General features: G+C 39.5%; 1 protein-coding gene across 2 annotated transcripts; it reads right to left on the bottom strand.

The window, feature by feature from the left end:
- Positions 1-388: 388 nt before the first annotated feature.
- tmcc1b (transmembrane and coiled-coil domain family 1b) lies at positions 389-20,802 on the bottom strand. Of its 2 annotated transcripts, none has more exons than XM_038279899.1 (8): positions 20,668-20,802; positions 16,574-16,739; positions 12,095-12,138; positions 9,658-9,920; positions 5,041-5,460; positions 3,505-3,989; positions 1,769-1,904; positions 389-1,690 (listed from the first exon to the last, which is right to left on the bottom strand). In XM_038279899.1, exons 4-8 carry the CDS (start codon positions 9,877-9,879, stop codon positions 1,382-1,384), a joined length of 1,572 nt encoding a protein of 523 aa, XP_038135827.1. In that variant the 5' UTR covers positions 9,880-9,920; positions 12,095-12,138; positions 16,574-16,739; positions 20,668-20,802; the 3' UTR covers positions 389-1,381. The 2 variants fall into 2 exon arrangements, with proteins under 2 accessions (XP_038135827.1, XP_038135826.1); XM_038279898.1 differs by having other exon boundaries at positions 9,658-10,424.
- Positions 20,803-22,038: the final 1,236 nt, after the last annotated feature.

A 22,038-nucleotide genomic window follows, 5' to 3' on the forward strand; every position in this document is an offset into this window, starting at 1 on the left:
TATAAAGTTCGTTTTCCCGTTTTAAATGAAAACAACCTGATGATGTTTTACATTTTGAGTATTTACTTATACATTATGCCCCCATAAATCTTACTATTTTTACTCAAAACCACACAGAAAACATCTAATATCTTCCACCTATAATTCCTTTAAGGTGGATAAACCTCCTACCAATTTTGAACACTACCTTTGTAAGAAACTTACAGATAATGTAAGAATCAGGAATCCATAAATTCACTTCTATTCATTTCCATATTTTACAGATGATAATAAACTAAATCTATCTAAACATAAATAAAACAGACACAAAGAGGGTTTTCTTTTTGGTAATGTATTATGCAATTGAGTTGTTGACAACTGCAAACAAATGCAAGTTAGACCTAAAGCGTAGCATTTTAAAACAGCAAATTTATTTATTATTCAAAAATAAAAAAAACAAAACAAACTAATGTGTTCATATTTTGTCGTCACTAATAGAAACAGTACGGAAGCACTAAGTCTTTGAGCATTTTAGCAGCTCTTCAAGTATGTTAATTCAGTTTATAGATTATCCTTTCCACAGTGAAAGAGTCACTAGGAAAAGTGTGATGTCCAGTCAGAGGAGGAGGGCGGTCACATCTTCTGGTAGTAGCATCCTGTTAGTGATAAAAACCAGTGTGATCGACTCCACGCAGCCAAAGGAAGCAATTCAACAACCCCCTGCTGTTTGACTCAGTAACAAATGTGAGCTCAGAGCACTGATACAGAAACACAGGCCCCTGATCTTAGATGACCTGGAAGGAGAACTTTGTTACATAAGCTGAAATGCAGTGATGATGAGAAAAGAGAGAAATTAAATACAAAAAAAGACTGAAAAGAGAACTTTCTTATAAAACATAAAAATAAAAACCAGGGACACTAAAACCACAGAACACCATCAGCTCATTACAGTTAGAGAGAAAACCGGTCAAGCTTTATTAAAAATAGCAGTGACTTCAAAGCAATACCAATTGAATAAAATACAGATAAAAACTAAGGTGAAAAACAATGTAAGGTTTTTTTTTCCACTTGTAAACAAATTCACTCAGAGAGAAATCCAGTGTGCAGTTCTCTCAGGCCCTCCTTCAAATATGCCCCCCACCAGGGTAAGCTGCTCGTGCCTCCATTGTACCCATGACAGAAGGTGATGCCAGACCTTTTTAGCTCCTCTATTTTTGATTATCCACTTCCGAAAACAAACTTCACAAAGTGGTAAAGTGACAAACTTCTTCTACACTCCTGAGTGTTTTTAGAGAAAGTGTATGATCGAGAACTGGACAAAAAGACACAACCTTCAGTGGATCCGTCTTCCCTTCAACCTTCAGAGTCCCTTTCATTGCTTTGATTGGTTCCTCCCAGTAGGTCATCTGGGGTTTATCAGGAATTGATGCAGATACTCTGAAATAGCCTCCCAGTGCCTCCAGAGGAAGGCGAGCAGGATGACAAGGAGCAGCGTGGAAAAAGTGCGGCTTCGTGTTTTCATCAAGGGGACGACACAGTTGGCCACAGTTGACACAAACACCAGGAGGACAGCCATGACAGCCAGAAGTATATTGATTAGTTTTCCCAGAAGAGTCCGTGCCGTGGCGTTCTCCAGCCCCTCCACCACCTGCTGCTGCTGCTGTTGGAGCTCCATCTTGGATATGCGCGTCTGACAAGCCTCCAGCGCCTCCTGGAAAGGGGGAAACAAACGCATCAGACATGTATGATGATAAAGTGTCAGATTTAGGTCCAATTAAGTCCAGCTTGCCTGGATGTCTCGTGCTCTTTCATAAGACTGGTAGGCGATTTTCTCCTCCATGCTAGCCAGTTCCTGTTTGAGGTTCAGGATTTCATTCTGGTGCAACTCTGTCAAGTCATTGAGTTGTTCTTCTAGTCGTTCACACCTAAAAAACAAAACACAGAAATCAGGGACTAAATGTCTTCTTCTAACTGTTTTATTACAAGTTCATGTTGAGAAATTACAATATCAACCAAAAGTAATTCTGTTTTGGTAATTGAAACCCAAAAATGCCATTTAAAAAAGGAATCCTAATCTAGAAGAGTAATATTTAGTGTAGATGACTATTTTTCGTAGACGAAAATGTTAGTACTAATGATCAATGTAATAATTTCAAGCACACAGAAAAATCTGGAGGCTGATGTGGAGTTTGGATCGTAAATTTCTGCTGTTCTGGATGATGATTCAAAGCTAATTGTTTTTAGCTTCTGTATTACCAAAGCAGAGGCCAGCTTCGTAGTAGAGACTTACTGGCTCTGCGTTCTGTATCAGGTGTTTTATAAGTCTGTGGTTTAAAGGAATTAATGCTTAGGGATGGGCAACCCTGGCACTGAAGGATGGGTGGAGTTGCTAGCTATACCTTTAAGAATATAGTAGATAATGTCTTGTCACATTTTCATGTCATGTTCAGTTAAAGTATTATATTCAAATTTTTATTTTTAAACTACACTGTGTGCGGGATTATTAAGCAAGTTGTATTTTTGAGGATTATCTTTATTATTAGGCCACAATTGTGTTCTCAATCAACCCAAAAGACTCCTTAATATAAAAGTTTTATATTTTTGGAAGTTGCCTAATAATTAAGCACATTATATAGGGTGTTGGTGTCATTAGGCCACACCCCTTCTCATTAAAGAGATGCACACTACCTGATTAACTTAATAACAGCTTGAAGTAGGACAGCATGTATGAAAAGGATGATGTGGTCGAAATACTAATTTGCCTAATAATTCTGCACACAGTGCAATAACTAGAACCTAAAAAATACATTTTGTTCCAGAGGCAGAGCAAACCGTGTTTCTGTGCCATGAGTTTTCAACCAGAACTGCTGCCGTCTCACTAGCCGTCACCCTCTGGCTTACTGGCCGTCACCTCTAGCTAGAGGTCCGCTCTGGATGGCTCTGCCCTGGAAGGTGTGATGCCTCCATGTTCCTCAGCATCACTTCTCTCCCCTGAGGTTAAACATGCTGATGGTTTAACCATACAAACCAATTCCAGACCAGATGTTCTAGAACAATGTTTCTACCCCTCTCCATTATAAAATGCTGAGGTAGCTCATAAAGTGTTCTCCCTCTGACATCACCACATGGGGATGGCTTTTACTAGCTATTAATCAGAGGGCTGCTGTGGAAATACTAAATGTAGGATATTTGTGTTAGAAAAAAATTACTGTGCTTGGTTCATAATAACTCAGAACATCTGTTATGTCTGCTGCATGATTTTAATGCAAAATGATGGAATAATGAAATCAACATTACCTCATCAACACTTTAAAATGAAGTGGAACTGCTGACTGGTTTAGCGACAGTTTTTGAATTCCTCAAGAAGGATTTAATTCACAAGTCTGTAACTGATCTGATGCAGCATGTTCTGCCCATCTAACAGAATGTATATTGGTATCACCGTCAAAATTTGACCGGCATAAACCAATGTTTATTTATGAACTAATAACCAACCTTAGAACCAGTTCTTGAATGTATGCTAACCTGTATCGTTCTTCCTGCAGGGCCTCCATGATCACCGTGTAATCCCGCTGATAATGGGATTTTAAACTTTCAAAGGACTCCTCTAGCCGACCCTGGTTTTCCCGAAGCTCGTTGATCTCATGGAATAAAGCATCAAATCCCGAGCCTTGAGCGTTATCAAGAGTATTGCCCCGGGAGCTAGGGGGGCCGCCTGGGGCCCCAGGGGTGCTGTTAGCTCCAGCCGATCCAGAAGTAGCACTTGAGCAGTCGTCCTCGCTGCCGTATCTGGGACTGGATTGTAACTGTCCTGTTCCAAGAGGCCGTGACCCCCCTGGACAACCACCCTCCTCTCCTTGTGATTCCTCCAACGAGTCCTTCAGAGCTGCGATGTTGTCGGCACTCCCAAACTTGTTCCGGATTAGGGAAGCAAATTCTCTTGGCTTGGCCACCACGGCTCCAGCTGCAGAATGAGTAGCTTGAGAGAAGCTGGACAGCCCCCCTGTTACCTGTGAATAGCAATGGTTCTGTCAGTGTCTGTTTATAAATGATTAAAGGCCAATTTAAAGTAACAGCTACGTAATTAACTTCACAATGGATTCTGTGAATTCATATAGCTTAATGATGTCAGATAAAGTCAGTGGGGATCAATAATGCTTAGCGCTGCACATTTTGTCACATTAAACCAAACCTGCTGCATTTTATTTTTAAGTGTATCTATAAAAGCAACGTTAAGTGCATAATTGCGGAGAGGAATGATGTGGCAAAGTGTAATGTGCTGGTTACAGGTAGCACTACATCACACTCTGATGCACCTTTGCAAGAATGTAAAAAATGAGTTTCAATGAACCAAAATAATAAAATAGTAACTTTTTTCAGTCACAGCGCTATTTGCCGTCTGCACCATAGACACGTGCTGCAGCGATGACACTGTCAGCTGTATGAAGGACTTAAGGTGAAGTTAAGAAACAGACAGGTGGAGTGGTGGCCTAGTGGTTGGGGCATTGCGCTTGGAATCCAGAAGTTCTGAGTTCTGCACAATGGCAGCCGAATGCTCCCCAAGGGAATGGGTTAAATACAGAGGTAAATTTCTCCAATGTGAGATCAATAAAGTTCAGTTATATTATTACAAACATAATATACAAGTTTAAAAGCCAGAACTGCAGAGGTTGCCATTTTTGTTGTTTTCTCCTAAGAACTTCTGGTACAAAAACATGAAGCTGGTTGTAACATTAGGCCATTTTGTCAAGTGATCCTCCCAGTTAAATTATGTATTATGTTTGTAAGCCACCTTTTTGTTCTTTTTTTTTTTTTTTTTTTTATAAAGGAATGTACCCCTTTTAGAGCCTTCACTGTCCAATGTAATTCTACCAGAAATAAGTGGCTTGGAGGAGGAAGTAAAACTGATATTTCTGTGAAACTTGTCTCTACTTGTCAGAATGTGAATCAATACTAGAGTGACGTTTAAAACCAACAGACCGCTGGTCAAACATTTTGTCAACTTAGAGAAAATTTAAAATAACTAAATGTTTTCTTTATGGAGAAAGATCAGGGTCTAACCTTGGCTCCAACGCCTTTCAGACCTTGGTGCATGTCTCTTAAAACATCTTTGGGCTGCCGAGGGATGCCGTTGTGCTCCACCTCTCTGAGTTTCCTGTGGTAGTGCTCCAGCTTCCTCTGTAGCTGCTGGATGGTCTGAGCAGACTTTTGGTTCTTCTTCTCAAACACCTGTTTGATGCGTGCGCTTTGCTGTTTGTCTGCATTGTTGGCCAGTTTCAGATATTCAGCCACATTGTCATCGCGGGCATTTTGTTCGATCTTAATTTGTTCTGTGAGCTTCAGGATCTTCTGCTGCAGTTGGGCGATAGCCTGCTTGGTGCGCTGGGGGTCTGGGGTACTGTCCACCAAGTCATAGCCCTCAGCACCGTAGGGCATGGCATTGGGTGACACTGCAGGACCTGAGCCATCATACCGATCCCACTGTTTAGAAAAATAACACATACAGTTCATAAATAAATTCTTTTTTTTTTTTTTTACATTACAATCAGAGAGGTCCATGACACTCAGCCCACCTCCCAGAGTTGAATAACATATTATTTTCTTTACATGTACTCTGTGTGACACATGCAAGTGTATAAATCTTCATACATTCATGTAATTTTTTTTTTTATATTTCTTTTTGGAAGGCTGTAGTCAGTTCTGACTTGCATCATCCATGTGTGTTTTCTGACTGTAAAGACGCCCATATAACTAAGGGCTGTCCAGATTCAGTACACCAGTTCAAAGTTCCTTCCCACCCCCTATCGTGTTCTTACTAATGACCCGAAGACCGGTGAAGAAAGAAGAGTGAGGAGCTACACTTTAACCAATTCAGTGTCAGTGGTAGAACAAAAAAAGGGAGGATGCATGAGGGGGAGGAAAATGGAACTCAAGAAAGCAAAGAAGGAAGCAGGAAAGGAAAATAGGACACAAGTAAAGCAGCCAGGAAAGAAGGAGACAGGAAACAACTGGAGATAAGACTGGAGTAGTTAAATAAAAGAAGGACATGGAGAGAGGTAAAGGTCACAGGAACAGAACAGGAATGAATAAGAATACGAGGAGGAGAGGAGGACATGGCAAAGAAAGGGAGGACAGAAACGAGGGAGGGAGGAACATGGGGAGGCAGGAAGGTAGGAAGGGAAAACACAAGAAGGAAGAAAGAAAATAAAGAAAAAAAGCACTGCTTATCTTTTGCTTAAACACATTAAAAAAAATCCTGAATTCTTTTCCAGATTTATAGAAAGGAAAGAGGCAACTCTTCAAATGCAAGTATACACAGCAATAACACAAAATCTACAAAACAGAAAACTCCTAATTAGTTAAACATAACTGTTTATAAAATAAAATCTAAACTGAACCGCTCATCTAAGATGCAGGTGTAATAACACACTTACAACAGTAGATGGCGTCTATGACATAAAAAGGCAGCAAACCTCATGTTCCAGCATACCATAATCAGGCCTGATAAACATTACGAATGACAACAAGCCATCAGAGCAAAGTGCTGCTTGTGATTACATAATGATGCAAATGTAACCCTTTCTGGTTCTTTCTTTAGAACAGATAGTCTCACAAATCTACCGGAGGCGGTTAATATAACATGTTTCTAAGGTTCGTTATGTTAGCTGATTAAGGAGAAGCTTCTATAGTACAAACATCTAAAAGGTAGCACATCATTCGTTTTTTACATCTATCTATCTATCTATCTATCTATCGACAGACAGACAGACAGACAGACAGATAGATAGAAAATATCTAATAATTCCAACCTTTTACAAACTTTTTAGGCAGCACAAGCACAATAGGAATGTTAAAGAAGCACAAAAAGTTGCAAAATTGAGAACACTGCCATGTTTAGAAAATGCCTGCAAAACCTCTGAACAAGACCACATTACATCACCAGCTAAAGAATATTTAAAATAACTTAATAAATAGCGTCTGATTTCCCTCAATCTCTTCCCTTGTCGCTCATATTGGATCGATTTTTCAAACGACTAGGCCAACGTCATCGGCTGCACAGCTGATTTATTTAATGTTTTAATTGGTGTGTAGGGAGATGCAGACGTGGTGTTTACATTCTTCATTTAGCAGCGGATTATTTGTAGGTGGTGGAATAGATTTGCACTGCTAACTTTTGCAGCAGTGGTTTTTACGACATGTCTTACAAATGACCGCCTTTTGTGAAATCCAAACCACTACCATATTGCTCAGCCGAAACACCTGCTGTCGCCGTATTTCGTTTGCCGGTTGCTGTAGCGTGCGGAGGAGGGGTTTATGATGCATTCAAACTGTGCAGGTAAAAATAAAACTCTCAGTGAAATTGATGCAGATGGATTAATGTTGTCATGGAAATTTGAGTCATTTTAACTATTGTGCATAGGGAAACTCAATACACACCAGTATATTTGATATTTATAAATATATTGCCCACCCCTACTTTGTATATTGTTTGTTGCTTTAAACCCTATTTGCATTTTATTTCGATGCAATCTGTTTGGTTTTAATATACTCTTATTTAGTTAAATATGTATGATAAGTAACGTCTGATTGGTAGATAAAATTACTGGAGTCATATGGCTATAACCTCATGTTAATAAAGTAGATTATGACGAAATAAGTTTGCAGGCACCAAATAACAGAACCTACAGAGGTATTAAATGGTGAAGGTGTACAATCAGCACTTATAATATAGACTATTAAGCTACATAAAAGTTAAGAAATAAAAATCTAAGACAAAACAGGAAAATAAAACCGATGGAGCTCTGATGGGTAGATATAAATACAATGACAGCTGTGTTGTCATTACTCTCATCTCTGCTTTGGTAGATCTTAAACTTATCATAATTACTGACAATCTCTCACCCATAGCTTTAACTTTAAAAGTTACCAGAATCTCCCTGATGAAAAGCTTTATTTGTGGTATTAGTTGTTTCTCAACTGTTCATCCCGGAACCATGTAGAGGTAGGTTTAGCTGCCAGACCTTGCACATCAAAGCTGTTGCCTGTGCCAGTGCATACAAGTAATTAATGGTGCCCTTCTTAATGCAACTCTAAGCTTTAAAACTCTTAGACGCTTTCCTCTCTGCGCACCATCAAACAGTTCTCCCCCAGAGCTTAGTTAAGTTCTCCCCGTCCTTCAGTCCGCACACAGAGCTGCAGTCTGTTACCACAACTTAAAAAAAAACACCCTGCTACTGTCACACAGATAATAAATTCCCAGATCAATAAGTCATCAGTAACACATTATTTTACTCTAAACAAAGGCTCTTTTATCGGCACCAACAAGACACAGTCTAAATTTAATCAAAACAAATCCCCCATTTCGTTAGACAATGGGCTCTCTGTGCAGCCGAGTCAGAGAGCGTCCTGTTATCTGTCATTTAAACCCCGGTTAGTTTATCTCTCTAATCAAGGTCAGCTAACCTGAAGCAAATCTTTACACTTTATTTACCCCTGCGAGCCGTTGCTGACCTGAAGTACACTGAAAGACTGCAAATGCTAAATTTAGAAGGGCTTAAAGCACATAGTGACAAACCAGTCAAAGGCAATCTCTGACCTTCCAACACTGACAGCTCATCTCCCCACTCAGCGGTGCTTCTAGGACATGTCCAGAGACTTAACATGATTTCCCAGTTCATTTGGTGTGCATGAGTCACCTCTAAAACCTCTATGCTTTTAACTTAAAAAAAAAGAAGATGAAAGAAAAAAAAGCTAAATTAAACCACTTTCTTTCCCAGAAAACAAACTCTCTGATTGCTTAGCTCTATGGACACCAAATCTTTAGGAAGCCTTTCATTCATATTACAACAGCTATAGTGTGTGTTGTCAAAGAAAGGCTAAATTATTTTTAATACTTTTTTTTCCAACCTCTTAATAGCCACCTCATTTTGGGAAATTCTCACCTATTTTTCATAGCCAAATGGAAACCAAATAACTTAGGAACTGTAAGCCCAAATTACATGTATGATACATTATTTGAAAGCTAAGACCTTCTAGTTTCTGAATATATACATAAATATTGGGTGAGTAAAACACCCAAGCTGCATCAGTTCAAGCAATACTCAAAGTTGTTTTTTTTTTATTCTTGAAAATGATGTCTTTTTTGAACAGACATGCTTGCTTGTTGTGGCTGCTTTGTCATAGTACATTTTGACATGCTGCTATATCTGTGTTAATTGTGCTTTGATGCTCCCTATGTCCATCAAATGCACTTGATTGTTGAATTGAGGAGAATCTAAGCTTTTCAACGATGTCTAACGTGTCTATATTGGTTAATATTTTACAAGTGTAATTTTCATGCATTGAGTTATTATTTGTAAACGCTTTAAAATAGCAACCCGGTGGGTTTTGAGAGGTTAAATGTTTTTTTTTTTCCCCGTAGTGTCTTGAAAAAATAATCATACTGTGAAATAGTTGTTACATCAGAGCCACAGAACTGAGGGATTTTACATTATAAACCAATTGAGAGAAGTTATGGTAAATATGTTCAAAAAAAGATTTATAGTGATTCTTTTCAACGATCTATATTTGAACATATCAGGCATTTGAAGACAATGTTTAATAAAAAAACACTTGAAGCTGTGTAGAATGCATTTGTGCATCTTGCAGTGGAGCACCTTGAGGGTCAGAGACACTCACCTTGTCAGGTTCTTCAGTAGAGTGGTACCCAGAGGTCAGCAGCACGTCCACCAGAGCAGGACAGGTGGGGGTGTCTGTGGTGGAGGAGGAACGTGGGCGTCCAGCCTGCAGCAGGGCCTCATGAGTGCTCCGCCGATGGATCTGTGGGCTCCCTTTCTGGGGAGCCTCCCCAGAGCTCCCTGCTTTGCTGCGCCGGCTCTGCAGGCTGGTGCCTCGCTTCATTATGGGGGGGGCTCGGATCTGCTGCAGAACCCGGCTCAGAGCTGCGGAAGTGGCAGGATTGTCAGAATCCAAGGAGGGGGCCAAGGAGCCGGGAGGGTCCCCTACGTCTGACCCTACGTCGGCAGGCTCGGAGGGAGGGGCGCTCGCGCAGGCTGAGGCGGAGTCATGCGGGGAAACGGAGGAGCGTCGGCGCTGTGGCTGGAAGAACTGCTTCAGGCCATGCCCCAACGCTCCCATGTTCTCCAGGGCATTATGGGTGATTTTGGATAAGCCGTGCTCTGACTCCGACGCCCTCCTGCCGACCTCCAGCTCCGTTCGGCCTCCTGCATCCGGCTCATCTGGACTCTGCTCACTACTACCCTGATCCATCGGGCCCCTCCAGTTTCACAGCGAGGCTCTACGTGGGGGTTTGCAGGAGACTAGCTACGCCCCGTCGACACCCTCCTCTGAGAGGCCGGGTGAAAGCCGGGAAGCGGAGGGGATGCCGCTCAGTTGGTGCTTTAGAGTGGGCATGCATCTGTGGCTTGGCTCAATGTCATGCTTGTCTACCACAAAAAGGAAAATAAAACGCATTACAACATGCAGCAGTGAGGAACAGAAAAAGCAGAAGCACAATGTGAAAAGAAAAAAAACAAACAAACTAAGCAATAAAAAACTGGGTTGACATATAAAGGATCACGTTTGGCCCTTCCATTTAACAAGCATTTATTTAAAATTTGGTTTATTACAATTTATGTCAAAAAAGAGGATAACTTTTCAACACAATGGATGTAAGATATCTAAATAGCCTTTTTAAAATGCCAGAGTTATGAAATGAAAAATGAGACCTTTATGAATATTTTAAGAACCTTTTAAAATTTAATGTGACAAACATCCTGTGCCATTTACTGGAGAAAAAAATCTTTACAGGAGAAAATACAAAACAGGCTTTAGTCTATTACCAAGTAAAACTTTCACAATATTTCCTCACCCTAACATAGAAAGGTTAGAGTCAGACTAGGAGGAAAACGCAGACCTATGTGTTTTGGGTTGTTTTAAGATCATTGCAAAACTTTTCTTATCTTTGCAAGGTAGGTTTAGTGGAAAACTTAAGTGTGACAAGTCCATCCCCAAACTTTTTTTTTTTTTTTTTTTGTGGGTGGGGGTGCAGGGGTTTAATTGTCTGGACATTTTTGTTTTAGGGCAAGTCTTCAATCTTGTATCTGTAATATGTAGTCCAGACATCTGGAGAATAAAGATGCCAGAATGTGTCCAGATCCATTGATCCTGCCGTCTGCCTATATCACCTATTTTTTTCCCCTTCTCCTCCTGACCAACCTTTGCATGATGAGATCCTTTCTGCAATCTTTAGCCAACAGGATGGAAATGACTAATTAAAATACTACAAATTTAGTTAAAACTTATTTCAGACCATTTTGACAATAATTGATGGCAGGTTTCCATTGGAGTGTGTGTTATGCATCAGGGTTATGACAAGATTTATTTCTTGTTTATATGTTGCCTTTACACTTTATGTGATCAATTATGATTTAGGTAATAAATGTTTAGGTAATAAATGTTTGCAATGATTACTCAATGTCTGATTTTTTTACAAAACAAGAAGTTGGCATTTTAATCAAGGTTTACCCAATTTAAGCGTTACTGAAAGTGAATTTAGTTTAAAACAACCTGGCATGTCTTAGAGGTGTCAACCCAGCAATGCAAAAAAATCCAAAGACTAGACTGTTAAAAAAAACTAAAATATTGGAAATACTTTCTGAAATGTTTTCGCCATTGTTTGCGTTTCTCCCCAAAATATCCAAGCCAAATTATTTGAGAGCTTAGAAATGGACACATTTCAGAAAGCATTCAATGAATAAATCATTAACTAAGGAGGAAATTACTAAATGCTCAGATGATGCTAATTAAGAGACAACAGAGCATACAGTAAAAAGTAAATAATAAAAATATGTTCTCCAAATAAAATAAAAAATGGAAGAAAAAAAAAACTATGATCCAATTCTAAGCTGAACAAGGACTCCCTCCATCTGTAGCAGCCTCCCCTTTGCATCTTCTACTAAACATAGCATAGTTAAACCCTGAAATATAAAGCCTTTTCCACGGATTTTTAAACCTGAAATCAGGTTTAATTAACAACAGTTTGCTTTTTACTCGATCAAAACGCATCAGCATATTTAGAAAGAAGGCAAGAAGGAGAGAGTGTGGCAGAGCTTACCATCAGCTCAGCCTCTTCTCTTCTGACTCACAACTCAGGAGAAGCTAAATGAAGCACAAACAGACAAAAATAGATTCTTCATGCAACAGAAAGGTAAAAGCTGACTTGTGAAACCATCCACTCATTAATGAATGGTAACAATAGATGGGTAGAAAAGAGTGTCAGAGAGAACCAACCACATGACCTAATCAGACCTTTAGGTGGAAACTTTAAAGGAATAGTACACCCAAAACATGATTAGCCTTCATTTTCTACTCACCTCCATGCTGAACAACACTCTGGAGTACTTTTTTGATATCTCAAATGCATCTGGAGATCTGGGAGGCTTCTTGCTGTCTGCTGACATTCAAATAATGGAGGTCCATGGCGCCCGAGACAGAAAGGTCCATAAAAGTCCACAAAAACGTGTCAATATTCCTCCATACTGCTCGTCCAATGTAATCCAAGTGTCCTGAGTGGGTAGCATCCAGAATTTACTCGAAACGAAGTCATTTAGAATGTTTTTAGAGCATAAACAGTAGTGTATAGGATTTCCTAATAGCGCCCCCATGCGCGCTCGCGATTCTACGGAAGCCGGCAGACCAAACCAGCGCATTCAGCTCGGCAAAGAACTCATGCTCTTCCTCAACACTGAAGTCCTCAGACATTTTTCTTTCGTTGTTTCTTTCTTTGCACAGGTAAACAGCACATTTCTTCTTCTACGCTTGCATTATCGGCAGACCAGACGCTGAATGCGCACTTTCTTCCGGTTTGGTCTGCCGGCTTCCGTAGCGTCGTGAGCGCGCATGGGGGCGCTATTAGGAAATCCTATACACTACTGTTTATGCTCTAAAAACATTCTAAATGACTTCGTTTCGAGTAAATTCTGGATGCTACCCACTCAGGACACTTGGATTACATTGGACGAGCAGTATGGAGGAATATTGACACGTTTTTGTGGACTTTTATGGACCTTTCTGTCTCGGGCGCCATAGACCTCCATTATTTGAATGTCAGCAGACAGCAAGAAGCCTCCCAGATCTCCAGATGCATTTGAGATATCAAAAAAGTACTCCAGAGTGTTGTTCAGCATGGGGGTGAGTAGAAAATGAAGGCTAATCATGTTTTGGGTGTACTATTCCTTTAAGAGGCTGCAGCTCATTCCTGCTTAATGAGTCTTCATTTAATCACACAATGTGTTCGGATGAAATGACAGGAAAACATTAACAAGACTTCAGAGCTGCCGTCTCAGCTAATAATACAAACATGAAAAAACAAGGCGTACGCAGTTTTCAGGAGCTGTCACTGCTCCCCTCATCTGCAGAATGTTAGCACATTGTTTCATGAGTCGTCCTAGTGAAGGACTGAAGAATTTAATATATTTATGCAGTTAGCACAGTTAGTTATGAAACTAAAGACTCAAATGACAAAGTTGGCCTTTAAAGCCAAGATTTGGAGTCCAGGTCAGAAATGTACATGTACTCATCATCAGATTGACCCATTTTATAATCATTGCTTTTATGACAACAATTTGCAGCGGTTTGTCAGCTCACATGAAGGCAGAACACAGGCCCCAGCATGATCCTACCATCACCATGCCTGACTGATGGGGACTGACAGCTCTTAGATTTGAAAGGCTCTCCTTTGCTCCTCACTTTTACTGTGTGGACCTGACTTGAGCTTTGGTGGTTCCTGAGTTACTCTGGAGCATCCCAACCAAATTCCTTCTACCTTAGGCTTTGAATGGTTGAAACACTGAAACAGCTGTTTTCATCTTAGCTAGTGTAGATGCTGATTAAGCATGCTAACTTTTAGCTTTCGGACCAAACCTGACCTCAAATCCGATATAAATGTGAGAACTATGCCTTAAAGCTGGGTATTTAACAGAAATCTGATTTATAGACACTTGTCTTAACTAAAAAAAAAAAATAGGAAGGGCAAATCTCAAACAAAAATTATATTTTAACAAAATCTAATGATTAATGTTTGACTGGATCGTTAACTGGAGTATAGAGACTCTAAAACGTGCCTTTAGTTAACAGACCAACCTACTTAGAGCAGAAATTATCCCAAAATTGTTTAAAAAAAAAAACATTTTCGTCTGTCAATCTGCTCTGTCCTTTAGAGGTAAAGTTTTAAATTCACTGGTTTAATTTCATAAAACATCTTCTTTAAGGAACCTTTTGCTGTCTGATTATTAACCAATAAAAAAAATGATCAGCAAATTAATCGATTTGCAAAATAATCGTTAGTTGCAACCCCAATTGCATCACTACGAAATTAAGAATTAAATTAATTTAAATCAGCGCCTTTGAAAATATGCTTTATTTTATCATGCAGGATTGGTTTTGACACTGTAGCATAAAATAAATCATGAAAAAAACATCAAATTAAATCCTGCATGGTTTAGAAACAAGAGAAAAAACCATCCCCCATCCACCTGCAGAACCAAATGGCTAAAATCCATCATCAAAGGCCAACAACTAATATGAAATCCATGTCTATGATGATTGTGGACACTTCCCACCGGTGCCATCTAAACTAAGATTTTTTGTGGTTTCTAATTTTGCACCAAATTTATCTACTAATGGAACACAATATCATCAGTAAAACATCCCATTAAAAGTTCAGCTGGTAAGGTCCGGCCTCCATAAGCTGTCATTAAAGGAAATTAAAACCAAAGCATGTCTGCACTTAGAAGCTACATTAGCTGAGAGTAAAATGGGCTGTGAGCAGAGAATGCCTTTTGGATCATATAATTGGCCTGTTCGACTCATTTCTAGGCACGGTGTTACGCTGAGCTTCAATGAACCGGTTAGGGCGTGTTAGGGGAGAAAGTAACCTTCATGTTCCAGTTAGTCTCAAAGAGCCGTGGAGGTTTCACTCTATGATACACAGAATGCTTTCCAGAAAAAAATAAAATAAAACAAACATCTGATTCAGCACTATGAGTACTGTTTAACAAGTCAAAGTAGAAAAAGTTCTCTTTTAGAGACAAAAAAAACCCCAAAACAATGATGTGCTGTGACTCATTTGATGCTGGCTTTACTGGGAAATCTACAGTCTGATCACACAGCACTGAGGTGGGTTGTTGAAAACACATCAATGTGTGAGTGTGTGTGTGTACACACTTGGTACCCACACTCTAACTGAAGCAGATATTTAAAAGTTTCTTTGCTTGTTATTGGTGTTCTCATGGCTGATTCCTATATCAACACACCTGGAAGCAAATGAAAACTTCAACAAACCCATCATTAAAGCCAAGCTTTCAGTATGAACATGATTCAGCTGCATGCGCTTAATACAGCACACCAATCATCGGTCAGAACAGCTTTCTGCGCTCCTGCTAGCTGCATTCAGGTTGTTATGGCAATACATCACACCGACTTATATAAGAGGGCTTATAGTTACTATATAAATCCTACAGGAAAGAAAAAAAACATGTTTACAGCTGCATAGCAATAAAACCAAGCTTTCAGTGATTCGTTTTAAAAAGTAAAACTAATATTTTAACCTTTAATTTCTGGTAATTTAAGTGATTCATGCTTAACATAACGTAATGATGAAGACTTGAAGTGACAGACCTTTAATGACATCATCAAGTAGGGCAAGCCCCAGAAGGTCAATGCCAAAGCGGCTGACCGTTTATAGATCACTGTATCCATAACGGAAAGCTTGGTGGAAGGAAAAAAAAAAAAGGATGTGTTTTTCCTGACAACATTTTTTCCTCTCACTTCAGTTTCCATCCGTGTTTAAACAAAGGACTTTGAAAAGCCAGCATCTTTTGCTGTGACCTTTGTGGTTTATTTGTTCTGGAGGATGACATTGACTGTCTGCTGTTTAACTGCCACTGTTTAGCCAAAACATAACATGTCATAATCAAAAACATTTCTTTAATTATTCTGAGGTAATGGTAGAATTTTCTGACCAACCAAACAACCACAGAAAATGATCTATGTGTAATAAATATATATCACGAGTCCTTTTTTAAACTAACCACTCATACTAATTAACAATATTTAAGTTCTTTAAGATGCACCCATACCCAGAAGGGTTAACTGTGAGCGCATGCAGTACTCTGATTACCAAACTGTATTGCAGAAGCTCCAAATCGATATCAAGCTGAAAGTCTCACAGATGTGGCACTAAATCCTGCATCTGCAGAGAAAATGCAATGACATCTGACTCCTTCAGGCTGAAGTCTAAAGTAGGTCAACGAGTATTCACCTGTCACTCTGTGCACGCAGCGCTCTAATGTCACATCGGCTGCACACCGCCATGTGCAGCTGAGTTAACATTTTACTTAAGTCAGACATTCAACACAGACCGTTTGCTTCCTAAACTACTAACACCATCATTCAGGATTATTTCTACTAATATTGTTAAGAGCTTGACTAATTCCAAATAAAGATAAATGCTGCCTTAATCTAGAATAATGAAACAAAAACAATCCATTGTGTGGCAATGTGTGGGTGTGTGTGTGTTGGCTGGAGGACTTACATGTGGTCATCTGCAGCAGATCTCTGCATCTATGAGTTCAGAAGGAAAGAAAAGCTCAGCAATCCGAGCCGATTTCCGGCCCGGCTTCCTCTGGGTGACTTTCCCAAATCAAACAGCTCTTGAACTTTAGCCCACCGTTTCCTTGGAAACTTAGAGAAATCACATCCTGTAAAACAAGAGGAAAAGAACGGGAGGGAATTCAGTAAATTCTGTGAAAAGAGAGTATGTTTTTTTTAATGCAATTTAGGTTTTTAACTCAATATTTTATTCTGTATCATTTTTATTCTGTATCATTTTTAACACATTTAATTAATTTTTTCTAAATAAACACAGCCATAGACTGATATCTTAAAACAGAAACTTGTCAACATAGCCTAATATTCTGAAAGCCGTGTCACCAAAAGAGCATTGAAACCTAAGGCTAACATACTCCACAAAGTTTGTTGACCACAATTACTTTAAAGCTAGCAAGGCCAACTTCTTTGCCAGGAAAAAAAGAAAAATTAAGCATTAGTTTTACAGCCCTGGAGGGTATCCCTAACCTAAAATTAAGGAGCCAAATCCGCTTCACTCTTTCATTTTGAAGAGCACAGCCCTCAAAGGACCTTTAGAGTAATTAAGTGTGAAATGTTAATTAATAGTGCATAAATGACCCATGAGGATGTTCACTGGATGTTAATCCTCTGTCATATAGAAGCCAAACTGAATAATGAAATGCAGCAGTGATGAAACTGTAAGAATATATTGTAAATCACACATTGTTTACCTTAAAGAAGAATATCCAACGTTTATGTCATGTGTGCTAACAAATGCAAACAGACATGACAGCTAGATAAAAAAGTATAGATTTCAACTGCAAGATTTTGTTAATTAAAACATTTTGATTATTTGCTGCAGCAGCATGTCTGCTCCATTCAAACTTCTAGTAAGTGGTTGATAGTTGGGATTGATGCTTTAAAGGAATAGTACACCCAAAACATGATTAGCCTTCATTTTCTACTCACCCCCATGCTGAACAAAACTCTGGAGTACTTTTTTGATATCTCAAATGCATCTGGAGATCTGGGAGGCTTCTTGCTGTCTGCTGACATTCAAATAATGGAGGTCTATTGTGCCCGAGACAGAAAGGTCCACAAAAGTCCACAAAAACGTGTCAATATTCCTCCATACTGCTCGTCCAATGTAATCCAAGTGTCCTGAGTGGGTAGCATCCAGAATTTACTCGAAACGAAGTCATTTAGAACGTTTTAGAGCCTAAACAGTAGTGTATAGGATTTCCTAATAGCGCCCCCATGCGCGCTCACGATTCTACGGAAGCCGGCAGACCAAACCGGAAGGAAGTGCGCATTCAGCGTCTGCTCTGCCGATAATGCAAGCGTAGAAGAAGAAATGTGCTGTTTACCTGTGCAAAGAAAGAAACAACGAAAGAAAAATGTCTGAGGACTTCAGTGTTGAGGAAGAGCATGAGTTCTTTGCCGAGCTGAATGCGCTGGTTTGGTCTGCCGGCTTCCGTAGCGCCGTGAGCGCGCATGGGGGCGCTATTAGGAAATCCTATACACTACTGTTTATGCTCTAAAAACATTCTAAATGACTTCGTTTCGAGTAAATTATGGACGCTACCCACTCAGGACACTTGGAATACATTGGACGAGCAGTATGGAGGAATATTGACACGTTTTTATGGACTTTTATGGACCTTTCTGTCTCGGGCGCCATAGACCTCCATTATTTGAATGTCAGCAGACAGCAAGAAGCCTCCCAGATCTCCAGATGCATTTGAGATATCAAAAAAGTACTCCAGAGTGTTGTTCAGCATGGGGGTGAGTAGAAAATGAAGGCTAATCATGTTTTGGGTGTACTATTCCTTTAATATGCATCTCAGAACATAAACTCTGTGCTTTCTCTAATTTCTGTAAACTATTTAAATGCAAACCCTGTTGGAAAATGGGGCATTGGAGAAAATGTAAAAATACAAAACTGTATTTGAGTTGGCAAAAAAAATACAATAGTTAGGGGGTATTTTGCAAGTGAATATCCCAGTCTTCACAAAGATCCAATTCTAGTTTAGGGAGCATCCTACATCTCTAGCAATGCTTTTCTAAGACTCACTTTATGATTAAAAAAATTCGGACTTGATTCAGAGACACGCATGTTCTGATTAGAGAGAACATCTAATCAGTTAGGCAAAGAGATTTGCTAAATAAACAATTACAATTACTTCCCAGTTATGTATGTTTATCATTAACAAATGCAGCCTGATAACACTAAAATACCACCAGGCAATAAAGTAAATAAAGAAAACAGAAGGGGAGGGAAGGAGCTTTCTGCTTTGTGTGCATTAGGGCTGATAACATCAGATGAGGTGAAACAATCAAGCCAATCTGCTGGGAATAATAAAGATCAAAGCAGACCTGCAATATGTGATGGATTTTAACTCTGATACTAAAATGACTGTAATGAAAAGATCATGACACAACAAAAAAGGCAAAATACCCAAAAGAAATAGATGCTTGGTCTAATGTTATGTGACAGGAGGCATCTGCAATATGAAAATGGTTTTATTAATGGGTGGTAACGTTTGATCTTTATTAATTAATGTTTTATGACTATTGTAAATGATGTAAAGTGAAGTGACAATATAAACGCCACTCAAGTCGCTTTGATTAAAGTGGCATACAGCAGCAGAACAGTAGCTTTTCCATTTTAGGAGCCTGTTTATTTCCATGCCTTCATAGCTCAGCAGGTTACAGGTGCATCTCGCATCCTCACATGTAGATTTGCTACTGTGCGTATGATTTAAAATTAACACTTTAAAAACAAGGTTTTATAGTAAATATCTAACAGTGATGAAAGGGTTAATTTGCAAGTATACATGTTAAATTACAGAAAATACTGTGAGCTCTGCAGTTAGCTAGAGGGAAAGAACTGATTGATATTAGCAGCCTGCTAGCCAGCGCTCGCAGGCCGGGCCCTTTAAAAACACTCAACTATTCAATATTTCTATAAAACACTATTACAGATTATATGTGTTTTACAGTGTTTAACGAACCCCTTATAGTATTTCAAATCAAAGCATCGCAATTTTAACCCAGAGGGCTTAGCTGATCAACTAATATGTAGCATTACAAGCTAACGTGGTGCGCTGGAGGGCGTTTATTTTACGTGAGAGCGCACACCGCTGTTGTGCGGGGTGAGCAAGCAGAATCTAAAAGCAAAAACAGATTAAGGGATTTATAACAGCCTCCTCTTTCAAAGGAACTAAATGCCCGTTTTGTTTAATCACCAATCAATCGAAGCACAAACTAACTGAATTAAGAACGACTATAATCAGCATTTGCAGCAAACTGTCTCACTAGCATATTAAAATATAGCTATACACAGAATAAATAAAAAATAGAAATGCTTTGAAACTTAACTACTGTGTAATAAATATGGGAGTAAAAATATACATGTAAAAATCAATTATAAGCTGCAAATCCAAGGTGCGGCAATAAACGGTTCATACAGGTGCAAAAATCTCGACACCCCCGTCTAGATGGGAGGTATTGAGTTGCCATCTGTCACATACTCCCACAAGCTCTCTCGTATCACACCTTTCCCTCTTCTGTTTCATTGTGGCGTTATAATTTAAATACATCAATAGCTTCACCTTCTTTAAAAATTCAATGGATTCCAATAGCTACTTTTAAACAGTTACGGGTGAACGTGGCCTGGGTGTTGGCGTGAAAGTTGAATCTTAAGTTGTCACGCATTAATTCCGCCTCCCTTAATCACACTTAAATGCAATTAACAACCCCATCTTGAATCTCCGAGGTGGCAGAACGGTGCTATATTCGCTACCTGTCCACTTAGCCTGCCAGCGCCACGGCTAAAGGAAAAAAATAAAAACGTCGTTCGGCTTCGGCAACGGTTGGCTACAGGCGAGAAATGGCAACCCGCCAGGCGGCAGCGACAGGGAGGTAAACAAGGCAAATCCACCTCTGCTCCGCCCGCCCGGAGAGGGCAGCAGCATATGAAAACGCGTTTCATTCATAAAGCAGGCCGTTGCTAAAAAACACAAAAAACAAATGCTAATTGAAAAAGATGTAACTTACATGGGCGCAGACGGGGCTGTGTTGATGACCGTTCATTTCTCCCGATGGTCGACACTCCCACGATGACGTCAAATAGCGTGCTCGGCGTCAGGGTATGGCAAGTGAAAGTAACACATAATCAAACCAGCTGTAATTTAACCAGTGTTGATCCAAAATCGAGAAATACACAGAATAGCGTATAAACTGGAATATTGGAAAGTAGTATATATGGTAGTATTATTAATAAGTAGTATTAATACATTTCAATAAGATAGCCGAATAAACATCAGAGGGGGAGAGTAACCATAGACGGTTCTTGTCAGGGGTCAACAGGGGCCAGTGCCTCTGTATAACTGGTTTTGGTCCCTGTTATGCAGGGGTGGAGCTAGATGGGTGGCCAGGGGGGGCCTTAACAGCTGGTTATACTCATGAAGAAAAACACAGGTCCCACTCTGGCCACCCCGGTAAATTTCAACTAAAAGCGCCTCTGAGACTAAGAAACAAACAAGGGTGATATATCAGTGAATACATTAGAAGAAAAGAAAAACGAGAAAACCTAAAACATTTCTTACTGTTGCATTTCAATTATTGCTAACAATTAAGAGGTTTTCCAGACCCTTTATAGTTTTAAAACGTCTTAGGCTCTGAACTCTTTATTGTCAAAATTAGCTTGCAGCACCTACATTTTTGGTTTTGGTTGCCACCATTTGAAATCATAAATACAATATTCAGATACATTTTTAACAGGTTGAAAGTGTGCCATATGTCAGTGCAATCTAGTCCACCCCCCCACACACACACACAGACGGACCAAATATGGGAGCTTATGGCAGAGAAAAACGACAGTCTTAATGGTCACTAATAAACCTTAAGGCAGATCCAAGACTCCAGAATATTCCTTGAAAACTGATAGTGGGGAGAAGATAACTCGATCCAGGTGTGTCTCAAGAAAAGGCTCACTGTGACCACAGGCCACCTTGTTGGAACCCCTCTTCCACAATTTATTTTCCTATGTCGATGCTGGAAAGTATTGAAATACAATTCAGGACACAAAGTGCAGCTTCCCTACTCCCAGCCATAAGCAAGTATTGTAAGGTCCCGCTGAACTGAACGTGCATAAGGTAAAATAAGAATATATCAAGTCACAAGGTAAGCTTGAATCGATCCTGGGTGTCCACCTAGAATGACCCCTAACCTTTCAGTCATTCTGATTTCAAACCAGATATTAACAACCAAACAAAGTATGCTATTAGACTAGGTTACTTTCGTTGAAAAATCATTAAAAGAATAGAGGGTGAGACTAGTGTATGATTTCAGCAAATTAAATTAATATCTTTGCTGGTGCGAACCTGATCAATATGAAACTCTATCAGATAGCTGCAGCTTATCTAA

The sequence above is a fragment of the Cyprinodon tularosa genome, unplaced genomic scaffold (assembly GCF_016077235.1).
Source record: "Cyprinodon tularosa strain WSP-4 unplaced genomic scaffold, ASM1607723v1 ctg154, whole genome shotgun sequence".
Classification (NCBI taxonomy): domain Eukaryota; kingdom Metazoa; phylum Chordata; class Actinopteri; order Cyprinodontiformes; family Cyprinodontidae; genus Cyprinodon; species Cyprinodon tularosa.

Bases quoted from the DNA above. Each gene is read 5' to 3' on its own strand.
- tmcc1b (XM_038279898.1), bottom strand. From the start codon at position 10,248: ATGGATCAGGGTAGTAGTGAGCAGAGTCCAGATGAGCCGGATGCAGGA. The intron at 5,461-9,657 runs GTGAGTGTCTCT...TTTTCTAAACAG, and splicing joins CTACTGAAGAACCTGACAAG to TGGGATCGGTATGATGGCTC. The intron at 1,691-1,768 runs GCAAGCTGGACT...CCCCCTTTCCAG, and splicing joins AAAGAGCACGAGACATCCAG to GAGGCGCTGGAGGCTTGTCA.